Genomic DNA, 13,220 nt, shown 5'->3' on the forward strand with positions numbered 1-13,220 from the left:
GGGCTTTTACTCGCAAAAATTGACATAAACAAAAAAAGCATTATTTGAAAAATCTACATTCCGATATCCGCAAGAGTAAAATTTGCGAATGACAAATATTTAATTAAACAACAATAGGTGATATCTAGGAGAGACCATTAATTTTCCACATATACATTTATTTTATACGATGATACTTTGGCTTATTCGTTATAGTACTGATCGTTTAACAATTAATGGTAAATTATAATGTTATGTATGGCAATGATGACGACGATGATGATGATGATGATAATGATAATAATAATAATAATAAGCATAATAAGAATAATAATATAGTATATCTATATATAAATAATATAACATAATATGTATAATAATTAGGTACACCACGTGCAGTACTTGTATTATAATAAGCTCACCGCCTTTCATCGCGGACGATTCATTTTAAAAATTATTATTATTATATAATAATCATTGTCGTTATTGTTTTCAAATTCCAATATATATATATATATATATATATATATATATATATATATATATATATACGCACACAGACACACACACACACACACACACACACACACACGTATATAACACATGTATACACGTAAAATATATATGCATAGTAGTTTATTATTAATTACGAAGAGTTGGCGTAATATTTACATTACGAAACAAGTTTCACTTGAATTTATTATTGATATCATTATTACTATTATTATTGTTATAATTGTTGTTGTTAATTACAACAGTATTAGGTAACTTTGCCGACGCGGTGCATACACAGGTATACCGGAAGTGTTTGTTATCTTCTGTTTGAGTAGCTTTCAAGGGTGAAATATGACGTAAGTTAACTAGTTATTCATAAAAGTGTAAGAACGAAGGGGTTTGTTCTTTTTTTCTTGTAATTTTTTTTTTTTTTTTTTTTCGAATTATTTCATTATCCAAAAACTTGTGAAAAATAAAAGACCGTTGTCTTACGGAAGATGAGATGCAGCCTTTTGAATTAATGGAAAAATAACTTTATCGGTATAATATAGATATTTTTTTTAACTAATCTTGCACCCTTGAAGTCTAACGCTCTTGCACTCCTTATTGTTATTATACACATACACGAAGTATTTAAAGTATTTAATTACGTGAAAGTACGCAGCCTGCAGCTGTCTACCTATATGTATACAGGGTGAGGCATTTAAAGTGTTACAGAGCAATAGCGCTCAAACTATTGTCAATGATATATCCAAAAATGTTTCATATTAAAGTTATATTGTTCGTTGTTGAAGCAACGTCAAGGTTGACTCGATTTTTTCAAATGGAACCATGTAGTTTTTTTTTTTTTTTCCAACGACGTTATCACTGACTTTCGGACAAATTCAGTGACCTACAATATTAAGATCATTTTAGTCACGCAAAGTATGAAAATAATCGTAAAATCCAATCAAATCGGAATAATCACTTTATAAATATTAGACTGGGCCTAATAATTAATATATACCTACTTAAAATTATAATTTATAGAAACTGGCATTTGTTTGGTTTTTGGTTGTTTTTTTTTTTTTTTTTCTTCTTTTTTCTTTCTTTTTGGCACTAAGGACTGACGATCCTCCATATATTTTATAACCTCTGCAGAACGCGCGCGAATTACCCTCCAATGAAGATTTTAATTTTGATGTTGGTATAAGTAAAATGTTGAAATGGGGTTGCAGGAAGAGGATCATATCTTCAATACGCGTTGCATATTGCAAATGAAGATATTATTTAAAATTAGTACGCGAGTTTGTTCGTTTGTATAATTTAATTTAATAATAATATAATAATATCGATAACAATTTACCGTCCCCTATTATAATACTTTTGCGAAAGTTATTTTATTATTTATATAATTGTACACCCGTGCCAAGCCCTAATTTCATACTTGTCATCGTCGAAAATATGTTATACACTACTACGTCATAAACAAGGAGAAATACCTCGGGGTTGGGTATAGGGCGTTCCATACCACTTCTATTTGGGTCTGACCCTTGAACTCTCGGGTTGGGCCCGCAATTATTTACATGATTATTATTAAAAGTTTTTAAATCGTCTCGATCATTCGAGTAGTTTTAAAAAATCGTAGAAAATTTCAATCGAGTCGTAAAAATCTAAAAAAAAAAAAAAACACAAACCGAGTGCCTTTCACAGTGAGAACAATCGTACGAAAAATCGCAGGCCCAATCCGAGAGGTCAAAGGTCGGACCTAGGTCGAAGTGGTATTGGAATACCCTGTATATTATACATATGCGATTAACTTAAGCCGTTGCGGCCAGCTTGTGAACCGCTTCAGGTGCTTCTTCACATTTGGTACTTAAGCTGATCGTAGTACATCGTTGTCGGAGGTGGCGTCGAGGTGTGAGCGATGTTATTCGCCCCGATGCTCATGTTCGTTACCGAGGTGGGAACGTTTAGGCTGCCAACCGAGTTTCCGAGGCCGCCAAGGTTTCCCAGGTTACCCAGGTTACCCAGACTCAGGGCGCCCAGCGAACTCAGGGAATTCAGCGAGCTCAAAGAACTCAAGGGGACCGAAGATGGCGGTGGCGGAAGGTACGATTTCCTCTCGACCAAACCACCCCCCGAACTGCTTGAGCTTGAGCTTGAACACTGCATTCGCATACCTGCAAGCAGACAATTCCGGAGATATTAGAAGGTGCAGAGAATATGGGAAGAGGAGAAGGAGTTGGTGTGCCATGTCGTGCAATGGTCCGTCTTCGAGGGAAGAAGAGGAATTTGGTAACTGGGGGTCGATTACGTAATTTCACTTTTCACATTTCCCAGCATCCAAGCATTTTGATTGGTTTCCAAAGTTTGATCGACCAATCGGAAAGCTTGGATGGTGGGAACCATCGACCCCTTGATGTGCAGGGATGGTATTCGCACTGTCCGCGTTTTTGTTTTCGTTCTTACGATCTTCGAGCTTATACTCTTGTTGAATTCTATTTGAAAAATGGAAAGTGCTTTAACATCGCCTGATAGGGATCAGTCCTGTAATGGCCTCGTTGCTGGTTGGGGGTCACGATGATGATGATGACGATGACGAGGGACGCGAAGGGGAGCCTCAATCTCAAGAGCTTTCAACTTTCAAGTGCGTTCCACTTCATGTCGTGCAGCGTACGGACGCTCCTATACTATATATTCCAATGTGGAAACCCTGTGCTGTTACGGAATGCCTTCTATCCTGGAACATGTCGCGCGCGCGCGTGTGTGTGTGTATAAAGGCGACGTGGGTATAACGTACAAGTTTTGCTTTGGAGTGGAGGACCATTTTTGGCAATTTATGACCACCTTAAATTAGAATTAATCGCGACGAAAGACGCTGAACAAGTTGTTTTGGTACGTGTGACTATACCTACTATAGGTATGCTTATGGAGAAAACGAAATTCGGTATTCTTCAATTATACTTTATGCGGTTGGACGACTTCTTTTTTTTCACTGACCTCGATTACAACTCACTACCAGAATCAACCAAACATTTGGTTGACATTGGCAATACAATACATCTAAATGACAATACCAAATTATTTGGTTTACACTGTAATATTGTCAAACGATTTGATTTGTTTTACCAAAATTTACTTGGCGACGAAACCAGTTCCTTAGAATGATTAATAGTAAAGTTGTTGATTAGACCAGATCTTTTTCGTAGTGTGTTGTGGCTATCAACGCTTAGGATTCTTGATGTGCAGTTGTGTTCTCTATGTTATCGGTTCCGTTTTCGTCTACGCAATCATGCACGGCATGATTCACAAAAGTTGTGTTCTCACATTTTCTAATATAAAAGCAGGAATTTTCTAATTTTTATCAGGCCTTCCAGGACCCCATGACGTAAGGAAATAAGGTGTGTCATGACTGAAGACTGACTTTCGCTCAGTCTGCACATATCCAAGATGATGTCACAGATATCACGTAAATAGGTTACTTGAGGTTACTTATTTATTTTCATATATTCTGTTTGCTGAAAATTGCCAGTTTGTGCAGTCAAAAGTTGAAAAAATGATAATGTAAACATTAAGGGACAAAATATCGAGCCTACATAACGTCACCTTGGATATGTTCTCTGATTGGTTCAACTAAAGCGTACGCGTATTGTTTCACCTCATTTCCTTACATCATGAAGGACCCTATTATACATCCAATTCCAATTGTTGAGACGAAAAAGACCCTGGCAATTGAAATCCGACAAACTTCTCAGATTCCAATCATTCATCCTGCAGCTCAACTTATTATACACATACCAACAATAAGTTGTCGATGAATACAAAACCAAACCCGTTAACATTGCTGAATCTATATTTTCTCCTGATCGTCAATGTCCACTCTTTTTTATGTCCATCTTCTCAAGTTGATCCCGATCCCATCAGCCATGGCTATTCCAGTATCCGCATTGACAACGAGCATCGATCATGCGTAGAATGGAGTGTCCATGCGCAATATTACGTGCGCGTATACAATCGTTGGGTATAACATATTAAGCACAAATGCGAGTGTATGGAGCAGGGTTATAGGCGTCGCGGGTGGTCCTTGAGGCTCGCTCTGAGCTGCCAGTCAAAGTCTCTCACGGACTCGAATGAGTGAAATGCGCTAGCCTCGCGCGCGTTTTCCCCGCTTCAGGCGCACGTGGGGCTGTTGCTGTTGCTGTTGCTGTTGCTGTTGCTGCTACCGCTGCTTTTGCTGCTGCTGCAGACCAGCCAGCAGGGAGGGACGGAGACAGGGAGGAGGCGCCATGTGCCAGGGAATTTTATACCCCGACAGCGTCCGTACTCCTTTTATTTTTTATCTTTCCTTTAAATTCTCTTTTTCTTTCTTCAACTCCTTTTTCATCTACGGTTTCTTCTCTCTTTTAATATTTCTTTCTTCGCTCCGATTATTGCAGAACGTTCAATCTGACGGTACGTTGTATGTCATACATGGTGTCGGGAAGTGGTATGGTCATGGTGAATAGATTCAGACACGACCGACCTCCGGTATAATCATGATGGAATTTCAGGAAATGGGGGAACCACCGTGTCTATCAGTGCTACGTTGGTACAGAGTCATTAGATGAAATCATGTAGAGAATAGGTATAACAGCGGTTTTCTCATCTTTCTCACATGACGTCACCGTGCTGTCGCGTGTAACCGAAGAAGAAATGATTAAACGATCGTGTTAACATGAATAAAAAAAAGTCCAACACCTAATCCACGTAACCAATGAAATGGAACTACACCTGTAATAGAACCATTAACCTAACCAGGTTAGGTTACTAACCAATGAAATGGAACTACACCTCTAACCGAACCACTGACCTAACCTAGCCTAACCTAACCTAACGTAACCTAACCAATGAAATGAAACTAAACATGTAACTAAACCATGTTATACCGTATTGTACACTGCACAATGCACTGTGTACTGGATGAATTGCAGAGTGTGAAACTGTGTCGAGGATGACGTCATGAGGACAGTGAGACAGATGAGAAAAGAGAGAGAGAAAGAGACAGAGATTTGCCAATGTTTGCAATTAGACCCGATTGTGCCAGAAATATCCACGACTTGAGAAAACAGCAAGAACGTGGATCGGTTGGTTTACGTTTCGTAAAGAAAATTGCCCAACTACACAAGCTGCTGCCTGGGCCGCTGCCTACGGCTCCCATCTCAAATTCCGTAACGCTTTAATACGCCTCCGACTCTGTTAAACGACGGTAGGTACCTATATAACCGGCCGCGACTAAAACGGATTTAAAAGAAACCGTGTCCCGATACATTTTGCGACTCATCCAGTCATCCCCACACCCACGCGAGGTGCTTGCTCTTGCAATTTACGATCTGACGTATGGAGCGTTTATCCGATTCTACAACGTATAATAGGTTATAAGTCCGGTCTTCTTTTGACCTCGATCATTCAAGTTATATGGATAGGTACATACGTACCGATCATCTTGACACGTCGACAAATTTTGAGTATCCTTCTCTCTATATAACCTCCAAATCGTTATATCATTATCGTCGTCGTCGTATCATTATTGCTTGAATTTTGTGCTTGTGACAAACACGGTTCGTGCAGCAGTTTCGAAAACGGGACCAAAAATCCATTTTGTAAAAATCGTAAATCAAATTAGAACCTGATAGGTACCTGGCTTTGTGTTTGGCAATATTATATACCTACGAATTAATTGAAAGGTTTTCATCGATTCGTATTTAAAAATTGGATCGGATAGATTATACGCGGCAATCCTTCTATAATGCCATGCAGTACTGAACACTAAATTTTCATCTCAACTTTATACCGCCACCACCGCCATCACCATCACCGTGAACGTTTTGTGCGTGCCGCGGGTAGTCTACATCTTTCCGCGTCTTCTGTAGTAGATTAGGGAACATCTTGTTTATCGTAGTCGTAAATATTTGGGCGATAAACGGTTTCGGATCACACTTATGCCCGCTAAGTAAGCCACACCGCCAGCTTCTCCGTCCACGGACAAATACATCCATACATACATGCACACGCTTATGTTTGCATGTATGAATATGCATAGATATAGGTACTTGCTGTTCGTCGTGCGGTTTTTCATACTTGCATAACTACAAATCTCACCACGATTATGTTCGCACGTTTCAGAGTAAACCGCGGTCTCCTGGCGTGTTCGACATGGACGGTAACATGGAATCTATTACATAGTGAGTCTAACGCACAGATACTGATGTTTTAGTTACACTGAACAATAGAGAACCACTACAGCCTTGTAGGTAAGTGCAGAGACTGTACAGAGACAAGTGGATCTAGGGTGAAATTTGATCACTGGATGTAGAGACTCTACAGTCAAGTCTTCGTTATACCTTTATCGTTGGTAGTAGGTACAGTGTTTTGGTGTATACGGGATGCAGTAGCACTTCACTAACGGTATAACTATATACATTCCAGTTTCATTTCGTTCGATAGTGGTGTAGGTACGTGAGATCCAAATACACTTCATCATCATTATTATCATCATCATGTGAACATCGCGCCAACGCACCTTCGGGACGTTGCAGATACAGGATTACGGGTTGAATCGTTTACGTGGTTGCAGGGGCGAGTTTGAGCTCGATCTTCTCCACCCAGCGCGCTAAATAAATCTCGTACCATAGGAACAACGTCGCTGCAGCGGTAGGTATACGAAGAAGAGGATGAGGAAGAGTGATGGATGTGAGTCGCGACAGCGTTACACGTGTTAACTTACGACCCGGGAGTTACGAGAGTACGAGAAACGGGGCGTGACAGCCCCGTCACCCCGGCTAATAGGCCCTGTCAACCGTCCCGGAAAGTTACGGAATCTCGCACCCTAAGTGCGCCCGCGACAAACGCTCCAAGTTCCATTGCCTCGCGGACTGCAGGGAACCCGCCTCGTGATCACCATCGTCATCGTCGTCGTCAACGTCGTCGCGGTATCTCGGAATTATCCGGGTCCAGCACGACGTAAGCTTTGCCCTTTCGAACACCCTCGTCACGAGCTGCTGGGTGGGCGACGGACGAAGTGCGACGATGTCTTCTGCTCGTTTCGTGACGTACCGTTTCACGTCGTATCGGGGCCATGTGGAAAATTTGTTACAGTTTACGAGCTTTTAGGCGCCGGACCGTGAAATTTGAAACTGTCGACAGCACTCTGTGCTGGTGGAAAATCTTTCTCGACCATCGTCATTCCTCCGAACTGCAGCAGAGGAATGTACGTAGAGGAAACGGAAGACGCGAAATTCTGTTATAGATTCTATAGTCTACAGGTCCTATTCTTACAAACTGCTACACCCCCTGGTATAATCCTGTTTCAATTTTTTTTTACCTTTCATCCTCTTATTTTCCTTCGGGATAAGAGCTGAGTATTGTAAGAATCCCGGTGCGGGTTTATTTTGACAGTACGAGCTATCAGGGGCCGTAACATATTTTTTTAACCGAACAGACTGCACGTTAAGAACGCTGCGCAATGAATCACTGTACCCACACATCCTTATAGATTGATCGAATCGGATAACGGGCTTGATTGACTTTTGTTAGTGATTATATGTGGTGATCGTCACGGTCGAATTGCTTCAGTCTGCTGAATTCTTTTCAAATACTGTTCTAACCTGAGAAAACAACAATAACATTAACTGATCGTAACAGTTAATTGACGCATACAATTTATACCTTGAATATCTTTGTCCGGGATTTAAATTCCTCCTACCATAGAATTCCCGAGTCTCGATTCGTACCGCATATAATACAGGGAATCGTACATACTCGGTAAAAGTTCCAAGCGTTAAACGACCTACTTGACACGTATGGTAAACCTCGTGATTCATCGTCCCGCCGGACAGGATGCGGAGTCGGTGTAACCGGCAACCGATTTGGCGATGAGGAAAATGAAAACACGGACACACCACACACTCGTAATGAATGAAAATTCTTACCGTGATGATCCGTGTTGTGGGTACTGGCTACTACGGAGGTTGCGGAGTTTGATGAACCAGCGATTCCAACGCCGACCGGAGTCTGGCATCCGCTGTGGGTTGAATTCGAGCTAGAATTTGCAATCGGGCTGGAGGCTGGCTGCGGCTGAGAGTGCGAGTGCGAATGCGAGTGCGAATGTCCATGGGAATGGGGGTGAGAGTGTTGCGTGTGGTTGTGGGGGTGAGAGACCCCGAGTCCGGACGAGGATCCGCCGCTCGAGGATGATCCCTGCTGGACGGAACCTTGGATGTTGTATATCGGGGCAGGGTAGTAGTCCTGGTGATGGTGGGCCGGGTTCGGTGTCGAGGGGTTCGATCCCGTGGAGTTGTTGTTGCTCTTGGGGTACATTATCTGATCGGAGTCGTTACCCTTGAATGACATCTCGGCGTCCTCGGTCTTGTATGCGGCAAGATCGGTGCCGTTTCGGTAGGGCACTTCGGTCTTGAAGGTTACCCCAACGCCGCCCTCGTTTCCCCGGGTGTAAAGCGCCTCGTTGTTCTTGTACAAGTGGTCCCCGGTCTTGTAGGTGACCTCGGTCGTCTTGTAGGTGACCTCGGCGATCGGCGTCTTGTAAGGCGTCTCGGCGTAGCCCCAATCCGCCGTCATTCCGGTAGTCGGACCGTACATCGCGTAGTCTTGGTAGTTCTGGTACTGGTTCTGGTACCCATTAACGTAGTCGGCTCCGGCTCCCGCCGCCGCAGCCGCAGCCAGAGATCCCTCGTAACCGGGATTCTGGACACCGACGGGAGTCGCCGTCGCGAAGTATTGAGGGTACTGTGGTTTCAGGGCCTGGCACTTTCGCCGGAAGCCGCGGGGACGTCGCCGGAAGCTTCCTTCCTCGAACATGAACTCGCTCGCCGGATCGATGGTCCAGTAGTGCCCTTTTCCCGGCCGACCGAGACCCTTGGGAAGTTTTATGAAGCACTCGTTCAGGCTCAGGTTGTGTCTTACCGAGTTCTTCCAGCCTTGGTAAGCCCCGCGGAAGAATGGGAACCGTTGTTGGAGGAAGGTGTAAATCTCCGACAGTGTCAGTCGCTTTCCCGGACTCGATTGGATCGCCATCACTATCAGCGCGATGTACGAATAAGGCGGTTTCTCCTGACGACGTGCTCCAGGCTTGCGGGGCGCCTCCGTCGACTGGCTCACCTGGGATAACGGGCTTATCAACGACTCTTGGAGGCTCTGGCTTCCACTCCTTCCCGAATTAACGGCGCTTCCTCCCGCCCCGTGAGATTCCTGCAGGACGTTTGGACCACCCTCCGACTCATTCTTCATTATCACCGAGCTACCGTGGAGCAAAATTTTGAAGCCGTTACCCGAGACGCGTGTCTCGCTTGGTATATATCAAACTAACAACGAACCAAATCTATCCACCCCTCTATTTTTCTTTCTTTATTCTTTTTTGGTTCGTCAAACTCGTCCCGGCGACGACTCGACGCACATTTCCGAACGTTGATTTGTAATATTCCTCTCGGTTTTTTCAACTTTCTCTGACCGTTTGTACCTGTTCCAAGTCTTCGAGCCCACGCGACACAAACACTTTTATATTACGTCACTTTTCACAAAATCAGTCTTCTTGATACTCTGTATTCGTTGACATCAAATCCACCGTTCACTGTTCGACGCGTTTACACATTGACAAAAATATATATCACGTATTTATATAGTAGTATCAGAATATCCGTCAAGTTTTTGTATCACGTAAGCACGAGTGAAAATTGTGCCAACACCATGTCACTACAGTAAGCGAGTACACAGATAATGAGTATAAATACGTGTGTCGATGACGAACAACGTCTTCGGCCGCGATGGTGTGTGAGAAAAAACTTAAAGTGTGTAAATATCGCCCGTCTAAGGATATCAACTGTTTACGTCCTTCGGATATATCCAAACATTTATTCGAACCGGCACCGTGTAGTATAACGGCAGCTCGGACAATGGCTTGAGTTTGTAATTATTTATATACGAGTAAATTGTTTGCGCGATCTTTTCCCGGGGAGTAATTATTTAGGTTCGACGCGGCGGGGTTCGTGGTGGAGACTGGCTGCTGAGCTGCTCCCACATAAGTGTTTCGTCTCACTAAACCTAAGTCACACTTCTTTACTCTTTGGTCACGTGGCTTCTCATGGGTGGCAACCGAGGCGTGGTCAGAAACGCCTACAACCGTCTCAGCTATCACCAGTATTCTTCCTTCCTTACACTGCCGGCTGATTATATTCTAGCGATATATTCGACCAAGGAGAAACTAAGGACGAAGGTATTCCAAAATTATTCGTTAAAATTATGGTGTGGCTTTCTTTCTTTGTCACTCGTTTTATTATTTCCAAATGAGATTTTAGTCGTTTAAACGTGCAGACAAAGTCACATCCGTTTGTCTTTGTATGGTTCTGGTCCTCATGGCGATCAGGTTTTTGTTACACATACCTTGGGCTCAAAAATTGAGCACTTTTTTTTATCTGGTTACCGACCAATTGTTTTCGAATCCGTTTCGAAACTGATCGGTTCCCTTCGCTTCTACTCTTTCGATTCGAAGATTGATCCGAGTTCTCATCCCCATATGTCGGAAAGCCAAACTCGATTTTGTTATTTCGCCATCCTCACTCGTGCAGAGTAACGATATTCAGACTCTTCGGATGCTGACACAGTCCAGGCGGCTAGAATCAACAATAACGCGAGAAAACACTATCGTAGAATCTTAATTTCCGTCCATCCTACTCTTCCCCGAAGAAGCCGATAATTTTGAGGTGTGGAATTTTCCCGATAAACCTTAAGCTCGTCTGCGGACTCGGCGAAATGAGTTTAAGAGCAAAAAGCAGCGAGTCACGTAGCTCGCTCTGGACAGACTTCGGAAGCCTGTGTAACACCCTCGTGTATTTAAAAACGCGCATGGGGGAATCGAGCGTGGGATGATTCCTCGAGTCGATTCGGTTATCCTCAGTCAACGGATGGAGATGAACGAGGCTACGGATCTGTGAGGCTGGAAGACTCGTCGCTCTTATTCGTCGAGAGGAGAACCAGTCATCGGGCCAGCCGAGAATTCCGGAGTTCCGCCCACCTCTCATCATCCCCGACACTCTCTAATAACACGATGCTGCAAGCTCCTCGGGACGCACATCCGTTGCAAGCTTCGCCATTCTTTATTCCACGTATCACCTTCGCACGATCGACCGGATCATCTAATTGGATCGATAATTAAGCCGCGACGCACGCACCGTTACTTGTTACTACTCTTAAAAATTTATCTGCCACATGACACGTACCTACTTCATACTGTCAACGCGTCCGTGACATCTTGGTATTGATCTCACCGACGTGACGATCGATTGCTCGATAATTATTCACAGTCGGACGAACATCGACCAGCAAAGCTCCGTTATCAGGACCTGCAGAACTTCGAGCATGTAACTATAATTAATCGGATCACTGTTCGGTTTTATAACGAATCGAGCGTTATATATCTGCTTGATTGATTCTTCGTCGCGGAAGAAAGGATTTTTTGTGATTTGGTTCCATTTTTATTTTTATTTTTTATTTTTTTCTTCCTCTATCGAATTCGGTGTGCAATAATATGAGTAAAAAAAGAATCGTGGCCAAACGTATGTAACGATCTATGTACCTACCTTGTGACTTGGAAAGTTTTAATTCTGCACGTCGGCTGCTTGTTTTTGGGGATTTTTTTAAACATTCAGTGGTCGGATAATGCAAGATGAAAATATACATCGCCGTCGTGAGTATGGTGTGGAAAACGTGTAATTGACGGAGCGTGAAATTACGTTTTTGCGCAATTGCATAAATCCAAGTCTATCGTTGCCGTTAATGGTTTGATTCAACGCAGTTCCGCGCACTTGCTATATTTGAAACTTGATTATCGAAATTGTGTTTGAAATTTTTGTAAACCAAAAGTAATCGTGCATATTAAATTTGTACTTGAACACGAACCAGTATAATGTACATGGATCTAAAACTAGAGTGAATGAAGTATAATTTCAAAAAATTACTGTTTCGGGTATAAATTTGATGGATAATGATCAATTCGATGATCGAACAATCTCTAGATCCTAGATCTAGAACAATCTTTGCGAGGTTCGCGTCCCCTGAAATGACGATCTATCGATCTCTCAAGTTATAAACAGAGTGATAACAACTGGCAAAAAATAAACGACGCGGTTGTTTTCGTGATTTTGGTTGTTGAATCAGGCCGACATAGCTACACTATTCGTTATATCCAGTCATCGACTCGTCATCTTCTCGGTGTTGGTAGAGTCTCGTGTATAGCCCCGGTTGATTCTCCTCCTTTCGATGACGGTGAACGCGGTTCTGGCTCATGCGAGGCCATGAATCCTCGAGTAGTTTGTTTGTCTTTGAGGAAGAGCCGAGCGTACGTTCAAACGACGTGGCGAAAGAGATGCGCCGACCGAGTAGGTTCAGCGGCCATCTTTTTTACTCGTCCCCTCGCTGCACCAAAATCTACGTGCCTTGTAACCCTACCGCGAGAACGTCGTCCTCGATCTCGACGTTTAAAACCTCTGTCCGCGGTTGCGTCTGCAGAAGGATGCTGCTGAAGCCCCCGAGGGAGAAGGGTTAACATTTACCAGGAGTCGGGTCTGAAATCGGAGACGATTTTCTCTCCGCACATCCTTATTCTTGTCATACCTATTATATACCCTTGAATTCGACGTAAGAGATCCTCGGTAGCCGGGAATTGTTATAAGTGCTGATATCCTCTCTTATACTCTAGATCATCAGCTATAATCTAG

The 13,220-nt window shown here is 43.1% G+C and overlaps 1 protein-coding gene across 1 annotated transcript; it reads right to left on the minus strand.

Annotated features, from left to right (window-relative positions):
* Nucleotides 1-842: 842 nt before the first annotated feature.
* Nucleotides 843-10,493, minus strand: LOC124212812 (forkhead box protein biniou). The gene is made up of 2 exons (XM_046613289.2): nt 8,424-10,493; nt 843-2,636 (listed from the first exon to the last, which is right to left on the minus strand). Exons 1-2 carry the CDS (start codon nt 9,736-9,738, stop codon nt 2,317-2,319), a joined length of 1,635 nt encoding a protein of 544 aa, XP_046469245.1. The 5' UTR covers nt 9,739-10,493; the 3' UTR covers nt 843-2,316.
* Between the last annotated feature and the right edge of the window lie 2,727 nt (nt 10,494-13,220).

The sequence above is a fragment of the Neodiprion pinetum genome, chromosome 2 (genome assembly GCF_021155775.2).
Source record: "Neodiprion pinetum isolate iyNeoPine1 chromosome 2, iyNeoPine1.2, whole genome shotgun sequence".
Taxonomy (NCBI): domain Eukaryota; kingdom Metazoa; phylum Arthropoda; class Insecta; order Hymenoptera; family Diprionidae; genus Neodiprion; species Neodiprion pinetum.